Source organism: Salmo trutta, chromosome 22, assembly GCF_901001165.1.
Source record: "Salmo trutta chromosome 22, fSalTru1.1, whole genome shotgun sequence".
Classification (NCBI taxonomy): domain Eukaryota; kingdom Metazoa; phylum Chordata; class Actinopteri; order Salmoniformes; family Salmonidae; genus Salmo; species Salmo trutta.
This window is the reverse complement of record NC_042978.1, coordinates 3,334,149-3,355,431: the sequence shown is the minus strand read 5'-3', so window position 1 is coordinate 3,355,431 and position 21,283 is coordinate 3,334,149. Positions and strand designations below refer to the sequence as shown.

The window sequence follows — 21,283 nt, the reverse complement described above, 5'->3', positions numbered from 1 at the left end:
CACATTAAGGTCCTGGAGTGGCCTAGCCAGCCTCCAGACCTTAATCCCATAGAAAATCTGTGGAGTGAGCTGAAAGTTCGAGTTGCCAAACATCAGCCTCGAAACCTTAATGACGTAGAGAAGATCTGCAAAGAGGAGTGGGACAAAATCCCTCCTGAGATGTGTGCAAACCTGGTGGCCAACTACAAGAAGCATCTGACCTCTGATTGCCAACAAGGGTTTTGCCACCTTGTACTAAGTCATATTTTGCAGAAGGGTCAAACACTTATTTCCCTCATTAAAATGCAAATCAATTTATAACATTTTTGACATGTTTTTCTGGATTTTCTCTCACTGTTCAAATAAACCTACCATTAAAAATTATAGACTGATCATTTCTTTGTCAGTGGGCAAACGTACAAAATCAGCAGGGGATCAAATACTTTTTTCCCTCACGGTATGTGAGGTGACAAAGCAAGCATCAAGTATGTTTAGCCACTCAGGACATACTGCACTACCTTGCCACCTTGTTAACTGAAGTTCATCAATAGTTAAGATTATCATATGCAAAATGGTTGCCAGTGTAATGAATAACTTTACTGTAGCGAGCCTTCCTTGGGTAACAATAGATAACACTAGCAAGCTGAGGCTTGCTGATTTGGAGCATTCAGAGAGCAGCTGTAGGCTTGATACAGTTAAGTATATTTCAGCTTAGCTGGAAAATCCTCTTAAGCGGATGCCATTTTTCTTCACATTTTACAGGCCTATACTGTATTTCATCTTGTTCATCATTTGTAAATGGTTGATATAAATTAACTGTTCATCGTGAACACTAAAGTCAACAGTGAATTATTACACAGTGCTATACGCCGGCACCTCAGTGGATATAGGCCTATACAAATCATTTGATGTTCAGTACATAGTGTGGTCCTTTGTAGCTCAGTTGGTGGAGCGTGGCGCTTGTAATGCCATTTTACTGGGTTTGATTCGCGTGACCAGCCATAGGTAAAATGCACACATGGATAAATGTATGGATAAATGCATCCACTAAATAGCAAATATTACATTGGTCATTGCAATCTTTTAACTGTAAAGATGGAGGGAGTGATGAACCATAATACTTGCATGAAATCATCTCTAAAAAAAACTAGGTCAAAATAAGCATGCTTATTGCAAGGTATTTCCCAGTTTTAGTAAGCATTTGGGACATGAAGATTATGAAATGGAGAGCAATATTGTTTTGACAGCAACATTGATCCCATTAAACCCGTAGAGGAAATGGCATGTTGGAGGACATGGCCGTTTAATCAGCAGCGACAATTTCAGATGTGTCCCCTGATGTGTCATGCGAGGCTAAAGCAGGTCACCTCCCACAGGGGCATCATGCACCCATTATTTTAGAGGGGGCACAAAGTATGTGAGGTTCAATTCAGAGAATTTAGCATTTTTCATACACCTGAAACAGTTTTTCCTTCAATCTAGAGCCAAAATCATTATGCCTAATTTTATGTACAAACAAATAGTATAGATTTCTGGATAGGTTACATAAGCACACATCTTTACCCTGGTTGGGTTTCCCAAAAGCATCATAGCACTAAGATCATCTTAATTCCATTGAAACTAAATGGACGAAAGATGATCTTAGTGCTACGATGCTTTTGGGAAGCCCAGCCCTGTCCAATTGTAATTTTAATGAATGATGCACATTGATGCACAATGATTTTACTGCCACACTGGTATAGTAGCATAACCAAAGATTTAAAGCAATTTTAGTATTTTCTAAAGTCTAGCAACCTAAGATAGTTAGACAAGCTACTCTAACTTGATTGATAGCCTGAAATGGCTTGGTAGCTAGTCATGAGGATGGGAGATTGTGAACCTATCTAGCTGGTTAGCTAAAGTCTACTTAATAAAATTGCTATGTGGCTAGTACTATAGAGAAACAAGAAAGCATTTTATTTGTATTTATTCACCAAAAAGGAATCAATAGGCTACATAACTTGATCAAATTAATTTCCAAAAATGGGTCATTTGATTTGATTTGATACCTCCTGTGAGTCCAGCCTATCATTGGCAGCTAAAATCACTCTCTCCTCCTCCACTGTCTGCACGCACTGAAGTATCTAGCATCCAGCCTAGCATATCTTTGCTCCGTGGTGCACCTTGGAAGGAACCACTTACCACTGAGAAAATAACAATATTTGTATAAATAATTATAAAACATGGGTTTAAAAAGGAAGTTTAGTAATTATTTTAACACCTGAAAAAATAATAACATGTGATCGTCCCCCTCGATTCAGTCTTATGTATCAAAATTTGAAATTGTGTTTTTTTACATTGGATAAAAGTAGAGACTCAGAGCTAGAAAATGGAATATCATACACTACAGTTGAGGAACAATGGGAAAGTACTTCTGCTTTGAAAGTTGATAAACTTGTAGCCCCACCCATCTCTTTAAGGATTCACATGTGAGGCCATGTGGAAACACAGTATATAAAATAAAATCTAAATGTATTTATCACATGCACAGGATACAGAAGGCGTAAACGGTACAGTGAAATGGTTAGAGCAATATCAAAAACAGAAAGTGTCCAGATAAAAATATTTGATAATTATTAGATGACGCTTACCTGACACACTTGTCTAAATTGATGGGTCATGTAAAGGAAATGCTATAACCACCCCCCAGCCACATCGAGCTAAATGGATGGGTCACTATTGTCTAGACATGTACACATGCTCATGAAATACTATAGATAGCTAGCGTTACATGTAACGTTAGCTAGCCAACCAGCAAGCTAATGTTCGCTAGATAGCTAACAGTACACTTTAACTTGCAATGAAAACGACTTTCTGACAAAATTAGAAACGAATAATGCCTGAAAACGTAGCTAGACTTTTACCCATATACATGGATGAACGCTTCACAGCAGACTGGAACCATTTAACTGTTTTGTTTGTTGTTTGGCCAGCGTTGTGTCAAGTCACTCCGGTACACACGGACCGTGGCGTATGCAGAAAGTAGTCTAACACTTTTTCCAACTGATCTGTTGATAGCACCTGCTAAATTCAGGGCATCAATGTTGTTGAGAAAAGTAGCAAAAAACTGTTGTAGTTCTCGATGGCTAACGTTATATCTTTCAAAAAAGGTGTGGGAGAAAGGACTATCAACACATATAGTACAGCTCACGTTATAGACAGAAGCATTCTGCATGGCAGACCAATCCAAACTCATCTCCGGCATGTCCAGCCCATCCATTATCTCAGCCAATCATGGCTAGCGGGAAGGTTCATTGTTTTTTCACTGGCTAAACTAACTAGGCTCTTAATTTAACAATTTTATTGGTATTTATGGACGGAATACGCATTTTGATAAAAAAAAATAAAAGTTTACGGTCAAACGCCTCTCCTGTGTTGTAGTGACGTGCAAAATACGCCAAGTTTCCTGAAACGAGTCACATACTGTATATACACTAAACAAAAATATAATCGTAAAGTGTTGGTCTCATGTTTCATGAGCTGAAATAAAAGATCCCAGAAATGTTCCATATGCACAAATAGATTATTTCTTGCAAATACATTTTTTGCACAAATTTGTTTACATCCCTGTTAGTGAGCATTTCTCCTTTGCCAAGATAATCCATCCACCTGAGAGGTGTGGCATATCAAGAAGCTGATTAAACAGCATGATCATTACACAGGTCACCTTGTGCTGGGGACAATAAAAGGCTATTCTAAAATCTGCAGTTTTTTCACACAACACAATGCCCCAAATGTCACAAGTATTGAGGGGGCGTGTAATTGACATTCTGACTACAGGAATGTCCACCAGAGCTGTTGCCGAGACTTTAATGTTAATTTATCTACCAATGTCATTTTAGAGAATTTGGTAGCGTTGCGTGGGTAAAATCACTGGGGAACCAGGCCAGGACAAAAAGCCATATTACAACCTGTGTTGTGATAATTGCGTTGTTTGCACTAAAACCTGTTATGCCTTGACACAGTGATATATAGGCTTAAGGCAGAGACAATAAGAAGACACAGTGGCATAATACATTCAACCACACTTTTGTTTCATCACAAAACTGGAGAGCGGTGTCTGGTGAAGTCCACAAAGCATATTGTATGTAACAAACAGTACCTGCCCTACAGCAGACCCTGGTCCCCGAGTTCCCCCAACAGTACACATTTTTATTGTGAACTTGCCCACTAATCATCAAGCCCTCAATGAGTTGAATGAGGTGTGTTTGTCAAGGGCTACAACAAAACTGTTTACTGTTGGGGGTACTTGAGGACCAGGGTTGGGAAACACTGACCTACAGCATGGTCAAGTAAGTTAATGTTTGCAACATTTTCAGACTACTAAACAACTATTGATTTAGAACCACAGAGAGTTACCTTAAGTTGCAAAGAAAACAGGCGCTGCCTCCACTATTCCAGCACCATTTACACTTCAAAATTTCAACATCATCTAGTCACCTATGCTTAGTCTAATACATTGACAACTAAAAGATACCAAAAACGATTTACTCCAATCAACGTATGTTAAATATGCTGTACTTGTCCATGGTACTGATTTCTGTGTCTGTGTGTCTGAATGTGTGTATGTGTGTGCTTGCAAGTAGAAAAAAACATGTTGACTAACCTTATTTGTAGGTAAACGCCAATGACATCCTCTTTCATGTTGCCTAAACGGTCTTTGACTCTGTCATACAGTACATGCTTTTAGGTTTTGTTGTACTAGGCTATCTGGCGATAAAGCTTGCTAGCTAGCCTAACTTTCTTTCATGGGCCAGCTAGTTAACATTAGCCTACTACATCTAGCTACATGTTGAACTTCCATCCTCTCAGTTCAGGGGCACAATGTATGAATTAGTGGTAGATCAGAATTGCCGTTATAATCATTGGCCAGTACGGAAAATGAACCTCTCTGGGCCAGTGAGTAGAGTAGATAGCCCGGCCATCACAGGCTAGCTATTTTGACACCCACCAAGTGTGGTACTCACCAAACTCCGATTTACTATTAGAAAAGTTTGATTACCTTTGCTGTTCTTCGTCAGAATGCACTCCCAGGACTTCTACTTCAATAACAAATGTTGGTTTGGTTCAAAATAATCCATAGTTATGTCCAAATAGCGGCGTTTTGTTCGTGCGTTCAAGACACTATCCGAAGGGTAAAGAAGGGTGACGCGCCCGACGCGTTTCGTGACAAAAAAAATCAAAATATTCCATTACCGTACTTCGAAGCATGTCAAACGCTGTTTAAAATCAATTTTTATGCGATTTTTCTCGTAAAAAAAGCGATAATATTCCGACCGGGAGTCGTTGTTTTCGTTCAAAGAGAGAGAAAGTAAACATGGTGTCGGCTCGTGCACGCGCCTCCAGTCTCATTGTCCTCAGATCGACCATTATCCAAATGCGCTAATGTTTTTCAGCCAGGGCCTGCAAAGCCACCATTCATCGTTCTGGTGCCTTCTGAGAGCCTATGGGAGCGTTAGAAAATGTCACGTTATGCCAGAGATCCCCTGTTTTGGTTAGAGATGATCAAGAAGGCCAAGATATAGTCAGAGAGAGCGCTTCCTGTTTGGAATCTTCTCAGGTTTTGGCCTGCCAAATGAGTTCTGTTATACTCACAGACACCATTCAAACAGTTTTAGAAACTTTAGGGTGTTTTCTATCCAAATCAAACAATTGCATGCCTATTCTAGTTACTGGGCAGGAGTAGTAACCAGATTAGTAGTAGTAACCAGATTAAATCGGGTACGTTTTTTATCCGGCCGTGCAAATACTGCCCCCTATCCCCAACAGGTTAAGTAAAATCACAATTCCAAATCCCTATCTCCACCAATGGATAATTTAGGAAAGGGATGATTTTAGCAAGCTAGCACCGGAGGACAATGACAGTCCCAGATGCAACAATTCAAGTTTTTTTTCTGTCAATTACGTTTTCTGGTGTAATTGGTGTGAAGCCAAATCCAAACTGGCTTCCCTTGACACTTTTTTTTGGTGCGCCAGGACCATTCACAGCTGAGTGGCTAAGGCCAAATGCTCGCTGGCTTCCCTTGCATTCAATGCTATGGGCGGCAACAATGTCATACTCTTTATGACCAGACAGCATCAGATAGATGGGTTACACATACCGAGACAGAGACCCGCTGTTTCGCTCGCTCGGATGCTTTTTCTGGTGAGAAACATTCAGCCTCTTGCGAATTGAAGGAAATGTATGAAACACAGAGAGATGAAAACCAAATTATTTGGTACGTTTTTTTCTTGGTAAAATTCTTGGGGAAGCCTGACTTCTCTTGGCATCTATGAATAGATGCCATGCCACTGCGTCCAACTGGCCTCACAACGGCAGACCATGTGTAACCATGCCAGCACAGGACCTCCACATCCGGTTTCTTCACCAACAGAACCGTCTGAGACCAGCCACCCGGACAGCTGATGGAACTGTGGGTTTGCACAACCCAATAATTTCTGCAAAACTGTCAGAAACGTCTGGACCTGACTGCAGTTCGGAGTCATAACGGACTTCAGTGGGCAAATGCTCACCTTCGATGGCTATTGGCACACTGGAGAAGTGTGCTCTTCACGAATGAATCCTTGTTTCAGCTGTACCGGGCAGATGACAGACAGCATGCTCTGCATCAACGATGCTTTGCATCGACGTGTACGAGAGGGTGTTCCAGTTCCCACCAATATCCAGCAAACTTCGCACAGCCATTGACGAGGAGTGGGACAACATTACACAGGCCACAATCAACAGCCTGATCAACTCTATGTGAAGGAGATGTGTCGTGCTGCATGAGGCAAATTGTGGTCACACCAGATACTGACTGGTTTTCTGAAATCCATAGATTAAGGCCTAATGAATTCATTTAAATTTACTGATTTCCTTATGAACTGTAACTCAGTAAAATCTTTGAAATTGTTGCATGTTGTGTTTATTTTTGTTCAGTGTAATAATATAATTCAACATTTAAAAAAAAAAATGTATGTAATAAATAAAATATAGAGGGAGCATGTGCCCCCTATGGGCAGGCACCTGAGCTGAGCCATAAAGGAGACTAGGCATCTACTACCCCACAACCACTATCAGATTGGTGGGGTTAGGGTTAGTAGCCTGTTTTTCGTTCCCCCCACCTTGGTTCTGAAACCACCTTCATCCACTAATGAACTTGTAATTTTTGAAGATTAAGCTTCCTCGTTATGAAATAATCAACTTTACTCTGTATATCTAAAAATGACCATATACACTGATTGTTTAAAGCAAAACTACCAAAACTATTGCTGATGGTGAACCTGAACAATCAAAATAAAAGATATTGTAAGCCCCGTTCAGCAGGTATAGCCAGATGAGAGTTGTGCCTCTGGTAGCTTACTTTTATAACGGTAAAACACAATTTTCAACAGTTCAAAGATAACAATAACCTAGAAAATTACATAGGTTGTCACTTAACTAATGAAACCTAATATTGTGCAAGCAATTTTAGCATTTGAATGCTGAAGGTGCTGAGCAGATGTACAACAGGCCGCCTACCTCTCGTTGGTCAGCGTGCGAAGCAAGGCACAATACAGTTGTCACAAAATATTAGGTATTTTCGTAAGGTAGAAAGAAAGTAATATGAGCAAAACATTTTAGTAAATCAGCGACTCGTTACGTTTGAATCTATTTTTTACCCTTTTTGTGATATCCAATTGCGATCTTGTCTCATCGTTGCAACTCCCTAACGGGCTCTGCAAAGGTTGAGTCATGTGTACTCCGAAACATGATTTGCCAAACCACGCTTCTTAACACGGAAGCCAGCTACACCAACGTGTCGGAGTAAACACTGTTCAACTGACGACTGAAGTCAGCCTGCAGGCGCCCTGCACACCACAAGGTGCTAGAGCACGATGATCCAAGTAAAGCCCCCCTGGCCAAACCCTCCCCTAACCCGAACGACGCTGGGCCAGTTGTGCGCCACCCTATGGGAAACCCGGTCACGGACGATTGTGACACAGCATGGGATCGAACCCGGGTCTGTAGTGACGCCTCAAGCCCTGCGATGCAGTGCCTTAGACCGCTGCGCCACTCGGAAGGCGGAATCTATTTTCTGACTGATGCATGATATATTTGGATCAGTTTGGGTTCCATGGACTGATGCAGTCATATCTTCAATATTTGAATCGGGGACCGATGCGTATTGGTGAATCGTTACATCCCTAATTGTTGTACAGAGCGAAAAAGGTTTTCATCAAACGCTAAGTTGATACAAGGCAATGATGTTACATTTATAAAAATATCAGACTTCTAAAGTAGTGACATGTCAATTTTTACAGGGAATAAGGCCTCTATGCAGCCTTTATTTTGCAGCCAAGGGCCGACTGTCAAACTAAATAACAAAAATAAACTTGGATCTTTATTGTATCCTCAGTGTGGATAGATAGATAAACTCTTGCGATCATTTTGTGGTCCACGTCTTACTGTTCTAACGTCCAGGTTTTCACAGCATTATCGCTATGCCAAGTTTGTAAGACGAGGAAGTGATGCCGTGTTTCATTTCGGTATATTCAGCAAGTGAAATTCACTCATTATATTCCATTTTACAAAACACGACTTATCATCAAGCTGATACTATGTTGGCCTAGTCCTCAGGAGAAAGCTCAACATGAACAACTCGGCCTACCCAATAACAATGGAGGATGGTTTTCTTAAGGGGGAAAAAGTTCTCTATTCAACTGCCACTATAACCCCCTTTCGAATCGTGGTGGAAGAACCCCCTCAATTGAACCTCTGATTTATTATATGACTGCACTGAATAGCCTACTTACGGTACGCCCCCCTTTTGAATCCATTAGAGTGTATAATGTAGGCTAATATTTGACAGGTTCTATCATCTATAACGTACCATGTCAATACCATATTCATAATGTCAATTCTTACAAATGTATATTCAAGATATAGGCTAAACATACCTATGCAGCAGGCTACAGTTAACATTTGTTTAGGCCTATATCGCTTTATCTTGGAGGAATGGATTTCCTTTGATATCTTACCAGTTTTTCCTTCAAGACAATTGTCCCTGCTGTCCCGTGCTATAGTTTACTTAGCCATGCAGAACATTTAATCTGAAGAGTTGAGGCTTATCCGTCTGAATCTCAATGGCATCACACCAGTAAATAATAGAGAAGATGAGGGTGCATGGAAGTGATGATCCCATTGATGGTGTGCTCTCCATGGCAGCTGAGTGGCTGCCATGGAAACAAAAAAATATATATGATTTGGGGGATTTTCATGAACTGTAATCCATAGAATAGTCATTTGGAGGAAGGAGTTGACCTATATTTGGCATAAGTATAAAAAAGCCTTACCCAGGCCTCCTTTAAGACTCCATAGTGTCTCATTTGTAAGTGCTACAAAGCTAACATTGGTGTCTTATGAAGCTTTACTGCTTGCTCTGTAATATGAGTAGTATGTTGATTTCAATAAAACCATTTGTTTACATTAATTTATGAATATAGATAAATATAAACATGAATATTGAAAGTATTCTTTTTTTGATTTGGCAATATTTTTTTTTTTTATTGTGGAACAAAATATACTCTACGTGCATATCAAAGTCCCAGAGTGGGATCTCTGCTACTTTTAGAGTTATTATCCAGTTTGTAAGCATTACCAACAGAGTGAATGTAAAAATGCATTCAAAATGCTCACCTCTGATGGTGATTTGCAGGATGTGCAAGTACAAGTAAAAGGAGGGCTGTGATTGGTTACATTGCCTACTATGCCAATGTCTATTTATAAAATAGGCATAACTTAAAATTGGCTGAGATCCCACTCTGGAACTTTGATATGCCCATAGAGTACATTATGTTGAACAATATATTGAACAATTTGCCAAATCCAAAATGTTATATATTCAATATCATAGTTTATATTTTTCAATATTAATAAATTAATGTAAAACAATTTTTAATTTTAATCAAAATACTACTCATATTACAGAGCAAGTGGTAAAGCTTCATATGATAAATGTTTTCCTTGTAGCATCTACAGATTAAACATTATGGAGTCTTAAAGGACATCTGGGTCAGGCCAATATTTTACAAATATGCCAACTTTGATTAATTAATTTCTCAATTGTGCATTTAGAAAAGTCAAATACAGTTGAAGTCGGCTGTTTACATACACCTTAGCCAAGTACATTTAAACTCAGTTTTTCACAATTCCTGACATTTAATCCTAGTAAAATTCCCTGTTTTAGGTCAGTTAGGATCACCACTTTATTATAAGAATGTGAAATGTCAGAATAATAATAGAGAGAATGATTTATCAGCTTTTATTTCTTTCATCACATTCTCAGTGGGTCAGAAGTTTACATACACTCAATCAGAATTTGGTAGCATTGCCTTTTAAATTGTCTAACTTCAATCAAACGTTTAGGGTAACATTCCACTATAAATTGGGTGAATTTTGGCCCATTCCTCCTGACAGAGCTGGTGTAACTGAGTCAGATTGTAGGCCTCCTTGCTCGCACAATTTCTTTCAGTTCTGCCCACAAATGGAATTGAGGTCAGGGCTTTGTGATGGCCACTCCAATACCTTGACTTCGGTGTCCTTAATCCATTTTGCCACAACTTTGGAAGTATGCTTGGGGTCATTGTCCATTTGGAAGACCCATTTGCGACCAAGCTTTAACTTCCTGACCAATGTCTTGAGATGTTGCTTCAATATATCCACATAATTTTCCATCCTCATGATGCCATCTATTTTGTGAAGTGCACCAGTCCCTCCTGCAGCAAAGCACCCCCACAACATGATGCTGCCATCCCCGTGCTTCACGGTTGGGATGGTGTTCTTCGGCTTGCAAGCCTCCCCCTTTTTCCTCCAAACATAACGATGGGCATTACGGCCAAACAGTTCTATTTTTGTTTCATCAGACCAGAGGACATTTCTCCAAAAAGTACAATCTTTGTCCCCATGTGCAGTTGCAAACTGTAGTCTGGCTTTTTATGGCATTTTTGGAGCAGTGGCTTCTTCCTTGCTGAGCAGCCTTTCAGGTTATGGCGATATAGGACTCGTTTTACTGTGGATATAGATACTTTTGTGCCTGTTTCCTCCAGCATCTTCACAAGGTCCTTTGCTGTTGTTCTGGGATTGATTTGCACTTTTCGCACCAAAGTACATTCATCTCTAGGAGACAGAACACGTCTCCGTCCGGTATAACGGCTGCGTGGTCCCATGGTGTTTATACTTGCGTACTATTGTTTGTACAGATGAATGTGGTACCTTCAGGCATTTGGAAATTGCTCCCAAGGACGAACCAGACTTGTGGAGGTCTACAATTTTGATTACAATTCTACAATTCTGATTTCTTTTTATTTCTCCATGATGTGAAGCAAAGTGGCACTGAGATTGAAGGTAGGGCTTGAAATACATCCACAGGTACACCTCCAATTGATTCAAATGATGTCAATTAGCCTATCAGAAGCTTCTAAAGCCATGACATCATTTTCTGGAATTTTCCAAGCTGTTTAAAGGCACAGTCAACTTATCGTATGTAAAACTTCTGACCCACTGGAATTGTGATACAGTGAATTATAAGTGAAATAATCTGGCTGTAATGTCACGGTTGTCGTCGGTGAATGAGGAACAAAATGCAGCAGGTACGTATATGCTCATTTTGACTTTTATTTAAATTATCAAAAGAGCACTCCAAAACAACAAAACACGAAAACGAACGAACAACTAAACAGTCTGGCAAAGCCTAGGGCTGAACACAGAACATTTCCCCCCAAACCACAAACACACCCTCATATATGAGACTCTCAATCAAAGGCAGATAGACAACACCTGCCTTCAACTGAGAGTCCCAACCCCAATTCACCAGACATAGAAACAGACATACTAGACTCCACATAGAAATACCTAAAGATAAACCAACACCCGGAATTACTAAAACCAACACCCTTAAATCAAACACACCACCCTGAACCACATCAAACAAATACCCTCTGTCACGCCCTGACCAAACTACAAACAATTAACCTTATATACTGGCCAGGACGTGACATGTAAACAATTGTTGGAAAAATTACTTGTGTCATGCACAAAGTTGATGTCCTAACCGACTTGCCAAAACTATAGTTTGTTGACAAGAACTTTGTGGAGTGGTTGAAAAACAAGTTTTAATGACTCCAACCTAAGTGTCTGTAAACTTCCGACTTCAACTGTACATCTCAGCAATTGTTCCTCCAAAGGACTATTCTATTCTAATAAAATCCCCAATATGATGGTCTTTTTTTGTCTGAGTTTTGTGAGGAATCACTGGTTCAGAAACCCCTTTGAATGCAAAATGCACCAGATACATGAAACTATGCAGTCATGCATGGCATAAAACCAACAATAACTGATTCAGAATACAAGGCCCCTTGTTAATGACGGAAAAGGACCCCATTAGGAAAATGGCAAAGTTTTTAGGTCATTAAAAAAGATTAAAGGTCCAATGCAGTTGATTTTAATCGCAATATCAAATTATCTGGGTAACAAATAAGTACCCTGTTTTCAATTAAAATGGTCAAAAAGAAACAAAAATAGCTTCTTAGCTATTAGAAAGACATTTCTCAAGTAATAATTTTGCTAGGACTGTCTGGGAATGGGAAAACTATCTGTTATAGGCAGAAAGGTTTGGTACTCTTTCTTATTGGTCTATTAACTAAATTTACCAAAAACTCCATCCAACAAAACAGACTGAAATTCCAGGCGGTCTTTTCAAACGGCTCTTACACTTAAAGGGCATTATCATAATTTCCACAATATTATTCCAACCTCAGTGTGGAAAAATATATAACACCTAGGAAAGTCAAGATTTGACTGCACTGGGCCTTTAAAAGGAAGATGATGCACATGCGGACAATTCCTTTTGTTCTAAGAGCCCTAGCCATTTAATTGATATGGACCCATTGTCCAACATAAATCAGGGAGGCAGGGGGAACACAGAAGGCCACAGTAAATCAGCATTAAGAATTGAAGAAGAGGGAGAAATAATGAACACATGACAGAGTGAACGTTCCTCTTGGGAGCTATTCCATAATCCAGAGGCAATGACTAATTGCATGCTTCTGGGTTTGTCACCATTTGAGAATGCTCACCATTTTCTTCCTGCAATCAGCTTCAGGAGAATGGAAGAAATTGCCTTATAATAGTCTATGGTCTGGAAAAAGAGGGCCAGCGACCTCAGACATTGTTTTATGGTTGCAGTCTCTAGCTACATGGTTATGTTTGAAACCTTCCTGAAAACAAAGGCCCCACTGTACTGGTAAAGTCCAATCCGAGCTTCATTCGGATTTCGAAAAACAGTCAGTTTTCTGAATACCTCTTATCGCAGTGCAAATATCAACACATCCAGTCATCCTGGTGATAACGATAAGCTGCAATTAGATGCAAGGCAGAGAGGCAAGTAGAGCAGCTTAAGAGCTTTCCAATATCCATTAGTTTAACAGAGTTGAACAGAGTGAAATGATAACTCCACACTGACTGCATACACACAGAAAATGCATTGAGTTTCAAATCAGAAATATAGGTTATTTTGCCTACAATTGACATTGTGAAATGAACTCTTAATTCATTTCAAAAACCCCGCCAAGGACCTTCAAAATGGTCCCCATATCCATTTCCACGATTTCCAGTCTGTCAGAGCTACACAGAGTCAATGACCCCGTTGTGGAGTGGTAAACTTGTTTGTTGAGTTGATTCATACCACAGGGATAATCTCTAGCCCAATGAACCATTGGGATTCAGGCACAGTTTCTGCCACTGATCACAAGCAACCCAGATTGACACCAGGGAATTAGACTCCTCTCTAGAGAGATCGTCTGAGGTGTAAGTCGGTTTGACATGACAGCCGTCGGGCATGCAGAGAATATGGCAAAAATAGTGCACTCCATCATCGCTGTTGCTAAGGTAATTTTGTGATGAGCGCCATCAAAAATTAATCACAAAATAACTAACAATATCTCATCACTGCTGTTCACAGGCCAAGCCAGACAACAAGATGCAATTCAGCTTTTTTAATTCAATACATATAACTTATGCATTTTGTTGTAGGTTTTATCACTTAAATTAAATAGTCCTTCGAATTCAGGTCCGCACCTTCTCTTTAAAAGGCCCAGTACAGTCAAAAATATGATTTTCTTTTGTGGAATTGTGAAAATTATGATAATACACTTTCAGTGTAAGAGCTGTTCGAAAAGACCGCCTGAAATTTCAGCATCTTTTGGTGGGACGGAGTTTTGGCCTGCCTGGTGAATTATACTGAAAATATATATATAAAACGCAACATGTGAAGCTTTGGTCCCATGTTTCACCAACCAAAGTAAAATGTCCCCAAAATGTTCCATACGAACAAAAGGCTTATTTCTCTCAAATTTGAAGCAAAAATTCGTTTACATCCCTGTTAGTGAGCATTTCTCCTTTGCCAAGATAATTCATCCACCTGACAGGTGTGGCATATCAAGAAGCTGATTAAACAGCATGATCATTACACAGGAGCACCTTGTGCTGGGGCAACAAAAGGCCACTCTAAAATGTGCAGTTTTGTCACAGAACATAATGCCACAAATATGCCACCTACAACGTCATTTTAGAACATTTGGCAGTACGTCCAACCAGCCTCACAAACGCAAACACATGTAACCACGCCAGCCAGGACATCCACATCTAAAAAAAGAAACGTCCTCACTGTCAACTGCATTCATTTTCAGTAAACTTAACATGTGTAAATTTTTGTATAAACATAACAAGATTCAACAACAGACATAAACTGAACAAATTCCACAGACATGTGACAAACAGAAATTGAATAATGTGTCCCTAAACAAAGGGGGGGGTTAAAATCAAAAGTAATAGTCAGTATCTGGTGTGGCCACCAGCTGCATTATGTACTGCAGTGCATCTCCACCTCATGAACTGCACCAGATTTGCCAGTTCTTGCTGTGAGATATTACCCCACTCTTCCACCAAGGCACCTGCAAGGTCCCGGACATTTCTGGGGGGAATGGCCCTAGCCCTCACCCTCCGATCTAACAGGTCCCAGACATACTCAATGGGATTGAGATCCGGGCTCTTCGCTGGCCATGGCAGAACACTGACATGCCTGTCACAGGTGTGATGTTCGGATGTACCGATGCTGTGCAGGTGTTGTTACACCTGGTCTGCCACTGCGAGGATGATCAACTGTCCGTCCTGCCTCCCTGTAGCGCTGTCTTAACCGGACATTGCAATGTATTGCCCTGGCCACATCTGCAGTCCTCATGCCTCCTTGCAGCATGCCTAAGGCACATTCATGCAGATGAGCAGGGACCCTGGGCATCTTTCTTTTGGTGTTTTTCAGAGTCAGTAGAAAGGCCTCTTTAGTGTCCTAAGTTTTCATAACTGTGACCTTAATTGCCTACTGTCTGTGAGCTGTTAGTGTTTTAGGGACTGTTCCACAGGTGCATGTTCATTAATTGTTTATGGTTCACTGAACAAGCCTGGGAAACCGTGTTTAAACCCTTTACAATGAAGATCTGTGAAGTTACTTGAATTTTCACAAATCATTTTTGAAAGACAGGGTCCTGAAAAAGGGACATTTCTTTTTTTGCTGAGTTTAGCTTCTTGACCTGTGGGATCATCTGAGACCAGCCATCCGGGCAGCTGATGAAACTGAGGAGTATTTCTGTCTGTAATAATGCCCTTTTGTGGGGAAAAACTCATTCTGATTGGTTGGGACTGGCTCCCCAGTGGGTGGGCCTGGCTCCCAAGTGGATGGGCCTATATGCCCTACTAGGCCCACCCACCCATGACTGCACCCATATCCAGTCAAGTGAAATCCATAGATTTGAGACAAATTAATTTATTTCGATTGACTGATTGTCACATGTTGCATTTATATTTTTATTTAGTATAGAATGCGGAGACAGGACAGTACAGGTGCAGTATAGCTGACTACCACCTGGTACTCTACCCTGCTGGTACTCTACCCTGCTGCCCTATGTACATAGTCATTCATCACTGGTCACTTTCTAAATGTTTACATACTGTTTTTCCCATTTCATATGTATATACTGTATTCTAGTCAAGGCTAATCCTAGATAACTACTGCTGTACACACATTTCCTATTCATATACTGCCCACACTGTCTATATATACACACACACACACACACACACACACACACACACACACACACACACTAACAGTACCAATCAAAAGTTTGGACACACCTACTCGTTCAAGGGTTTTTCTTTATTTTTACTATTTTCTACATTTAAAAATAAGTTTGATGTCTTCACTATATGAAATCACACACGTAGTTACCAAAAAAGTGTCAAACAAATCAAAATATTTTAGATTCTTCAAAGTAGCCACCCTTTACTTTGATGACAGCTTTGCACACTCTTGGTATTCTCTCAACCAGATAGATATCTATTTATCTATATAACCGGTAAGAAATGTCTAATTAGCGGTGCGGACTAGTAGCGTTTCAATCGGTGACGTCACTTGCTCTTAGACCTTGAAGTAGTTGTTTCGAGGGTGACTGCTGTCGATGTGTGCAGAGGGTCCCTGGTTCAAGTCCAGGTTGGGGTGAGGAGAGGGACGGAAGCAATACAGTTACATTGGTGCCGTGACCCTGATCACTGATTACTGCGAAGGAGTTCAAAAGGGTGGTGAGTGTAACCGGTGTGAAATGGCTAGTTAGTGGTGCGCGCTAGTAGTGTTTCAATTGGTGTCGTCACTTGCTCTGAGACCTTGAAGTAGTTGTTTCCCTTGCTCTGCAAAGACTGCAACTTTATGGAGCGATAGGTAACGATGCTTCAAGGGTGACTGTTGTCAATGTTTTTTTGTGTACAGAAGGTCCTTGGTTCAAGCCCAGGTTGGGGCGAGGGACGGAAGCAATACTGATATGTGTGTGTGTGTGTATATACACAGATAGATAGATAGATAGATAGATAGATAGATAGATAGATAGATAGATAGATAGATAGATAGATAGATAGATAGATAGATAGATAGATAGATAGATAGAGTTTGAAATCTAACATTGATCGTTCTGATACTTCTCAATTTCTTTTCATTGTGGGATTTGTGTGTACTTTCGCTGCACCTGCGATAACATCTGCAAAATATGTGTATGTGACCAATGAAATGTTATTTGATCAATAGCCTACCCTATTTTTCTGATGTCAATCATGTCTTTAGGAGGCACTGTAACTAGCTTGCTTACAACTTGTGATGAGTGTGTTGCAGAAATAAATAGGCCTATACTAAAACATTTACAAATGTTTGCAACAGAGGCTGTTAGTATGTTATGAATTTCGAGATATGAATTACGAAAGCCACATTTTTTTTTCAAGTGGGAGTGCCCTTTTTTCATTTTGAGCACCTGCCCCCTGAAATGTCTGTGCATGGCCCTGCATACAGTGCAGATAAATTCTTCTAATTCATTATTTTACACAATATCTCATAACAGCACTGGATAACAATGGTTGGCCAACCCCTGACCAAAATGGCTGATCTCATCATAGCAAGGTTCAGCCTATCTACGAAAAAATACACGGGCTAAGAATGGATTGTTTTTTGACCCAGTTTAGAATTGCTAACGTTGAATGCAAAACTGAAATGTATCAAATGATAGGCTGCTTAGTGTTTGGTGTCACAGCACTATTTGGTTAGATATTGAAACTCTGTCGTCCGTGAATGCAGGGACAGAGGGAAATTGAAGCTGCTTTGCTTGTTTTCCTACCTCAGGAGAGCCGTATCGCCTTGTCGGGTGACCACACTTTCAATCGATGCATAGTCCACAGTTTGTCCAGCGGGTAAGCACGAAGGCAAAAAGCAGCACAGACTGAGAATTATAGCGGTAAGCCATTGACTGGAGACACACACATCCTGCACCGCAATCATTATGTCCATCACAGCTGGATTGTATATTATCCAAGTCGCATGAAAACCTTAAAGCAAAGCTTTTATTCCCACACTTTCCTCCTCAAAAGCCTAAAGAAATGGCGCGTCGTATAATGTAGTTTTCCAGGTTTGTTTTGTTGGAGCCGTAGCCTACTCTCCAGTGGCTTGCACACCATCTAGTGAAGAAATGCGATAAAATGGGAGCAGACCTAGCGGCAGACAACTCCCAGGCTCTGATCCTGTTGCCATGCGGCCGTTTCCCAGGCAACCTGTTCCCAGTGCTTCGTGATAGAGCAGTTAAAGGGTTGTCACTAGTTACCACAGCCAGAAAGTCAAAATATCATAACAAAGAATGTCTTCATTTAAGCTAGGCATAATAACATTAGGCATAATGTTCGTAGTGTGGTTAAATCTGAGGTTAAGGTTAGAGTTTCGTTTAAAATAAGATTTTAATAAGAGAAATTGTAGCCATTTATAGGCGGGGTTTAGCCATAATGATGATTTTGTGGCTGAAGTATCTAGAGACGACCCAGTAAAGGTGCTACAGTACCGTCTTAATCACTACCCAATAGCAATTAAAGATTGATTGGAGAATCATCCTCAGAGACAGATCGAAATTTACTGGGGGGAGGGGTGATCCAAAATAGGGGAGGGTTGTAAAAATTGTTATTTTTGGCTTGGGGGGGGGGGGGGCACATGGGAGGGAAGTGCATTTTTTTCCCCTGGTCTGCTCGTATTTTCCCAATAAACAATGGCTTGACTTACTTTTGATATCACCCTAATAAAGTTTAGAAACTTTTGTGAAGTTATGGTACGGCTGATATTAGTTTTATTTTTCTATATCTGTATAGTAGATGCAGTAGCTGACATAAAGAAATCCTTGTCGGTGGCATATCTCTCTGGGGTCAGATCTAAGTTTCTCTTCCTTTACAGTATATATATATATATATATATATATATAGTACCAGTCAAAAGTTTGGACACACCTACTCATTCAAGGGTTTTTCTTTATTTTTACTATTTTCTACATTGTAAAATAATAGTGACCACATCAAAACTATGAAAAAACATATCAAATGATGTAGTAACCAAATATGTGTTCAACAAATCAAAATATATTTTAGATTCTTCAAAGTAGCCACTATTTGCCTTGATGACCGCTTTGTACACTCTTGGCATTCTCTCAACCAGCTTCACTTGGAATGCTTTTCCAACAGTCTTGAAGGAGTTCCCACATATGCTGAGCACTTGTTGGCTGCTTTTCCGTCACTCTGCGGTTCAACTCATCCCAAACCATGTCAATTGGGTTGAGGTCGTGTGATTGTGGAGTCCAGGTCATCTGATGCAGCACTCCATCACTCTCCTTCTTGGTCAAATAGCCCTCACACAGCCTGGAGGTCTGTTGGGTCATTGTCCTGTTGAAAACAAATGATAGTCCCACAAAGCGCAAACCAGATGGGATCACATATTGCTGCAGAATGCTGTGGTAGCCATGCTGGTTAAGTGTGGCTTGAATTCTAAATAAATCATAGACAGTGTCACCAGAAAAGCACCCCCACACCATCACATCTCCTCCTCCGTGCATCACGGTGGGAACCACACATCATCCGTTCACCTACTCTGCTTCTCACAAAATACGGCGGTTGGAACCAAAAATCTCAAACTTGGACTCATCAGACCAAAGGACAGATTTCCACCGGTCTAATGTTCATTGCTCGTGTTTCTTGGCCCAAACAAGTCTCTTCTTATTATTGGTGTCCTTTAGCAGTGGTTCCTTTGCAGCAATTCATCCATGTAGGCCTGATTCACGCAGTCTCGTCAGAACAGTTGATGTTGAGATGTGTCTGTTACTTGAACTCTGTGAAGCATTTATTTGGGCTGCAATTTCTTAGGCTGGTAACTCTAATGAACGATCCTCTGCATAGAGGTAACTCTGGATCTTCCTTTTCTGTGGCGGTCCTCATGAGAGCCAGTTTCATCATAGCGCTTGATGGTTTTTGCGACTGCACTTGAAGAAACTTTCAAAGTTCTCAAAATGTTCCGTATTGACTGACCTTCATGTCAAAAGTAATGATGGACTGTCATTTCTCTTTGCTTATTTGAGCTGTTCTTGCCATAATATGGACTTAGTCTTATACCAAAGAGGGCTATTTTCTGTATATCACTCCTACCTTGTCACAACATAACTGATTGGCTCAATGTATATGTTTCTTGTGTATGGACAGTGTGGACAGCATATGAATAGGGAAGGTGTGTACAGCAGTAGTTATATAGGATGAGCCTTGACTAGAATAAGGTTTTTACTAGAGGTCGACCGATTCATCGGAATGGCCTATTAATTAGGCCCGATTTCAAGTTTTCATAACAATCGTAAATCTGTATTTTTGGATGCCGATTTGGCCGATTTTTTATTTTTATTTTTTTTTATTATTATACTTTTTTTTGCACCTTTATTTAACTAGGCAAGTCAGTTAAGAACACATTATTATTTTCAATGATGGCCTAGGAACGGTGGGTTAACTGCCTTGTTCAGGGGCAGAACGACAGATTTTTACCTTGTCAGCTCGGGGATTCAATTTTGCAACCTTACCATTAACTAGTCCAACGCTCTAACCACCTGCTTTACATTGCACTCCACGAGGAGCCTGCCTATTATGCGAATGCAGTAAGAAGCCAAGGTAAGTTGCTAGCTAGCATTAAACTTATCTTATAAAAAAACAATCAATCAATCATAATCACTAGTTAACTACACATGGTTCATGATATTACTAGTTTATCTAGCCTGTCCTGTGTTGCATATAATCGCTTAGGTACACGTTGCTCCAACGTGTACCTAACCATAAACATCAATGCCCTTCTTAAAATCAATGCACAAGTATATATTTTTAAACCTGCATCTTTAGTTAATATTGCCTGCTAACATGAATTTCTTTTAACTAGGGAAAATGTGTCACTTCTCTTGCAACAGAGTCAAGGTATATGCAGCAGTTTGGGCCGCCTGGCTCGTTGCGAACTGTGAAGACTATTTCTTCCTAACAAAGACAGCTGACTTCGCCAAATGGGGGATTATTTAACAAAAGCGCATTTGCGAAAAAAGCACAATCGTTGCACGACTGTACCTAACCATAAACATCAATGCCTTTCTTAAAATCAGTACACATAAGTGTATATTTTTAAACCTGCATATTTAGCTAAAAGAAATCCAGGTTAGCAGGCAATATTAACCAGGTGAAATTGCGTCACTTCTCTTCCGTTCATTGCACGCAGAGTCAGGGTATATGCAACAGTTTGGGCTGCCTGGCTCGTTGCGAACTAATTTGCCAGAATTTTACGTAATTATGACATAACATTGAAGGTTGTGCAATGTAACAGGAATA

General features: G+C 40.2%; 1 protein-coding gene across 3 annotated transcripts in view; it reads right to left on the bottom strand.

Moving 5' to 3' along the window:
- The window catches only part of negr1 (neuronal growth regulator 1), a 399,034-nt gene extending 380,871 nt beyond the window's left edge, over nucleotides 1-18,163 (bottom strand). For 2 of the 3 annotated variants that reach the window (XM_029706300.1, XM_029706301.1), the window contains exon 1: nucleotides 17,746-18,162. In XM_029706300.1, coding sequence (XP_029562160.1) covers nucleotides 17,746-17,915 — 170 coding nt within the window. In that variant the 5' untranslated portion in view covers nucleotides 17,916-18,162. Of the gene's footprint in view, nucleotides 1-17,745 lie in introns of all 3 variants that reach the window. The other variant, XM_029706299.1, reaches the window with a different exon arrangement.
- Between the last annotated feature and the right edge of the window lie 3,120 nt (nucleotides 18,164-21,283).